This window comes from Pteropus alecto, unplaced genomic scaffold (genome assembly GCF_000325575.1).
Source record: "Pteropus alecto unplaced genomic scaffold, ASM32557v1 scaffold76, whole genome shotgun sequence".
In the NCBI taxonomy this organism is placed as follows: Eukaryota; Metazoa; Chordata; class Mammalia; order Chiroptera; family Pteropodidae; genus Pteropus; species Pteropus alecto.
In genome coordinates, this window is record NW_006443138.1 from 19,327,286 (window position 1) to 19,331,481 (window position 4,196).

Consider the following 4,196-nt stretch of genomic DNA (forward strand, 5'->3'; position numbering starts at 1 on the left):
GAACAAGAAAGTTTTCTCTTTCCTTTTCACTATCACAAGTCTAGTCTTCACACACACACACACACACACACACACACACACACACACACTTATACAAACATGTATTTGAATCTCTCTAAATACTCTTGAAGTACTCTTTATTTCTGTTTATCACAAAACCCTTCATCTTCACTGTTTGTCAAAAATAGAAAGGATGAGACGAACTCAGAACTTTCTGAAATACCAAATTTTTAGGATGCACTAAGGTGTCCTGATTGCTTTAATGGACAAATGTTATAGTCACAATTGTCCAATGTCTTGTAGTAAAATTTAGTCATGTTTGCTTACCATTTGGGTGTATATAGCACAAGAGAATCATTTAGGACACTCCACAGAATGTTAATATGACTTAGGAAAGAATTATAGCAACTATTTTCAGATAGCATAACTTACTGTCTGAGACTCATGTAGCAGAGAACAGAAAGCATAAATTATGTGAGGAGCAATTTCTGTGCAAGAGAAAGGGCATTGCCTAGATGACAGAACGTCTGATCTATCACTCTGGTTTTGTTATGAACTAGCTCTGAGGGTAGAAAAGTCAACTGATTCCCATGTTTCCTACTTTTCTGCTTTATGAGATGTCTATTTAAACCTCAAAAAAGTGTGATAAATCCCAATGATTTCAATCACATGAATTTTAATATAAAACGTATAAAATCAATTTCAAAACTTTTTCTGAATATACTGAAAGTGTTTACAAGAATGAACTATATAGGCCTTCTCTAAATTCTTCTATTAAATGCAGGTACCCAATGTAACCTGGAAATATTAAACATAATTACTCATTTTGTTTTTGTTTTTGTTTTTTTTGCAAAAGGGAAACTAGAAAAAAACTGCTTCCCACAGAAAATTTATTAATAATAGGCGCTCAATTGTTTTCATACAATAACCAATGTCCCCTTTCATATAAATAATAGGGGGAAAGATTTTTTTAAGCCTTTTTTTCTATCACCCCACCTACACATAAAATTTTGTTGTAAAGATATCACTTCTATGAAGAGGTATTCATTGTAGGTACATAAATCTACAGAAATCTAAGTTTACAAGAAAAAAACACATATTATCACTCTAACCAACTGCATATTCGTACAGATGCTTAATAAAAGCAAACTAGTGATATAATGAATTATCAATTCTTCAAGAAGTGTATACAGTTGGCAATTATTTTTCAAGCCTCATCACCCAAGAAACTAATTTTCATTATTTTAAATCCTTTATGTCACTTTTTTGGCATTCAGTTGAAAATTTAAAACTAACATAACATTAAAAAAAAAATAAATGAAAGTAGCATTAACTATGGAATGATATTAAACTTCAGAAGTTGAAATAACTACAAGTGTATATTAGAGTAAAATTATGATAACAATGTGTAAATGAAAACTGCCAAGATGATTGACTTTCTTTTAAAATATCCCATCTCCATAGGACAAAGATAGCAAAAGAGGAAGTTAACAAAAAAAGGAAACAGGAAGACCTGTTTCAGTGACTAGACTATTGATTTAATTGGCTATGAAGTCCAGATGCTAATACTCCTAATAATCAGCCATTCCTTTTGCGTTTTGGTAACATATATCCTCATACACTGTATATCAAATGGAATTTTTTGATTCACATCTGACATTTCAAAGTTTCCATTTTTGAATTCCCCTAGTCTTATGTAAGTATCACATTGTCTACTTTGTTTGAAAAGTATAACATTTTCCCCAACATCTACGACTCCATGATGTAAAATGTCATTTTGCCGATCTTCTGTTCCAGTATTGACTTTAATTTTTTTAATTACAGTTGGATTTTCAAATACAATCACAAAAACATCCCCAGTTGAAGGTGGTTTTCCCCAAAAGTACTCATCAACATTACTATAAGCCTTGCTTGCTTCATAATTTTCAAAAACATTCATGTTGGTATATAGACTTGCAGGAGGGTTATCAGGGATGTCAGATGACTCCTCTTCAAAATCATCATCTTTAAGCTTATTCTCTGTCCCTTTATATGATGAATAATAACCCATGTGCTGAAAGAGAGATGGTTTGAAACGAATCACATTTTTCTGAGCCAACAGACCCCGAAAATGGGTCAATAGCCAATCGCAAGGCATTTCTTGATAAAACATTAATAAAAAATGTGCCAAACGTGGGAGATCATGTGAATGATAAAGTTTTCCAATGTAGCCAAGCTTAGAAAACTCAAGAGTTACCCAGTAAGTTCCTTCTAAAGATGTAATGACTTTTTTGATGGCAGTTAAAAAATTTTTTGAACATCGAACATCATCTTCAAGCATCACATAATAGTCTGAAGTATTGGCACAAAAATTAAGAAGAAAAGCATAATCTACATTTTGCTTGGAACGAAACCTGACTCTATCTTCCGGATCATTGTAATTTCTTTTAAGGCCATCCAGGATTGGGTAATATTCTTCTGGAGCATGTATAACTATTAATCGTCCTGCAATAATATGGTGGGCAAATTTCTGTGTGATATCCTGAACCATGGCCTCACGCCAAGATGAATTAAAGTCTGCTAGATGAACCACCACTGAAATTTCCTTCAGTTCTTCATAGCTGGATTGCTCGAAAATTGACTTAATCGTCTCAAGTAAATAGTTTCCTTTTTTTCTTTTCACTGATGAAAGTCCAATTGTAAGAAACCCTGAGCAAAAGAATTCAGAAGGAAGAGAAATTAAATGTGAAATAGGTTTTTAATAACATAGAAAAAGAAAGAAGTTATTTCTCCGTTAGGCCTGCTACCATATTAAATAATGATAGTGAACAATTATGTATAGAATATTTTGTAATTACATTTATGCTAAACACATAAAAGCTATCGTAGTTTATACATAATCAATATTTTCTATGGAAAAATTTCATCTTATGCCCAATGATGTATGAGTTTTATCACTGTAAACATTTGTTTGTGAAATGAAAAATATGGTTTGAAGTTTTCTGCAGCTTAATATTCTCATATATACTCATTAGAGAAGATATATTTTTAGATAATATCCATGATATTTTTAAAAAACAACTACTAAAGGAGAAGAAAATTCACAGTTAAGGATGACAAACTAGTCTCAAATGATGAAAAAGAAAATTAAGGGTAACTTATTCTTTTAATTAGCTTTAAATTTTTCATAGGACGCATGTCATATTTTCATTTTTCTTCGATCACTATCATTATCTTGTGTCAGAAAAATTCATAATTGGATTTCAAAACTTTATTTTGAAACTCATCAGGTTTGTTAATTAGAATGCAAACAATATCATAAGCTATTTTTGAAAAACTGAATTTTGCTCACATGTATGGTACATTGATCCAAGACATGAATATTACTGTTTTCTTTATTTTGAAACACATTTTGTATTAATTTTGGAGAAATTTTATCCAGATACTTAAAATCTAAAATTAGAAATTGGATATTTTGGGAATAAAATAAAACCTAGTGAAGTGGCAGTTTGCCTCTGAGAAGTGCTAGATGTCTGTCTTCTTATTGAAATATTTTTATTCCTTAAAGTTCTCAACTCCACCACAACTAAGAACTGAATAAAATCTCAGAAACATCATTTGGAAAATAGGAAAATGTTTATATTCACCAAGACCACTGTTTTAATTCAGACACCTATATGATATGATTTGTGCAATACTGAAAAAGTCTCTTTCAAGAAAAGTCTTTTTTTATTTTTACTAGTCAGAGAGGTAGAGATTTACATATTTTGTTTTAAATACCTGGGCTACAACCCTGACTTTTATTGAAAATCTAATGCTATCTGGTACCATAAAACTCAAGCCACCAGCCTTCATTAATGCACAATAATGCAATACTTATAGAATATTTTTTACGTAATAGGCAGAAGTTTATGCATTTTATCTGTAATATGCATCTTGAATATTCATAGCAGTCTTTTGGGATGGCTTTGCGCTTATCATCATTTCCGCTTTATAGATGAGGAAACTCAATCAGAGTGAGATGAGGTAACTTGTGCAAGATGTGACACCTAGTGAGAAGTGTAGTGCCAAGATTCAAACTGTTTTGTTCTTATCCTTTATATTATATTGCCTCTTTAGTATAAAGCAGTTGATATATGTGCCAGTATACATTGATAAACTTAGCATGGAAAACAGAAATCAGTAATGTTTGAATGAAGGTGATGTAACAGATGTAG

The 4,196-nt window shown here is 31.3% G+C and overlaps 1 protein-coding gene across 1 annotated transcript in view; it reads right to left on the minus strand.

Moving 5' to 3' along the window:
* Positions 1-1,531: 1,531 nt before the first annotated feature.
* The window catches only part of MGAT4C (MGAT4 family member C), a 625,909-nt gene continuing 623,244 nt past the window's right edge, over positions 1,532-4,196 (minus strand). Inside the window, exon 7 of the mRNA XM_006923806.2 lies at positions 1,532-2,688. Coding sequence (XP_006923868.1) covers positions 1,547-2,688 — 1,142 coding nt within the window. The 3' untranslated portion in view covers positions 1,532-1,546. The remainder of the gene's footprint in view (positions 2,689-4,196) is intronic.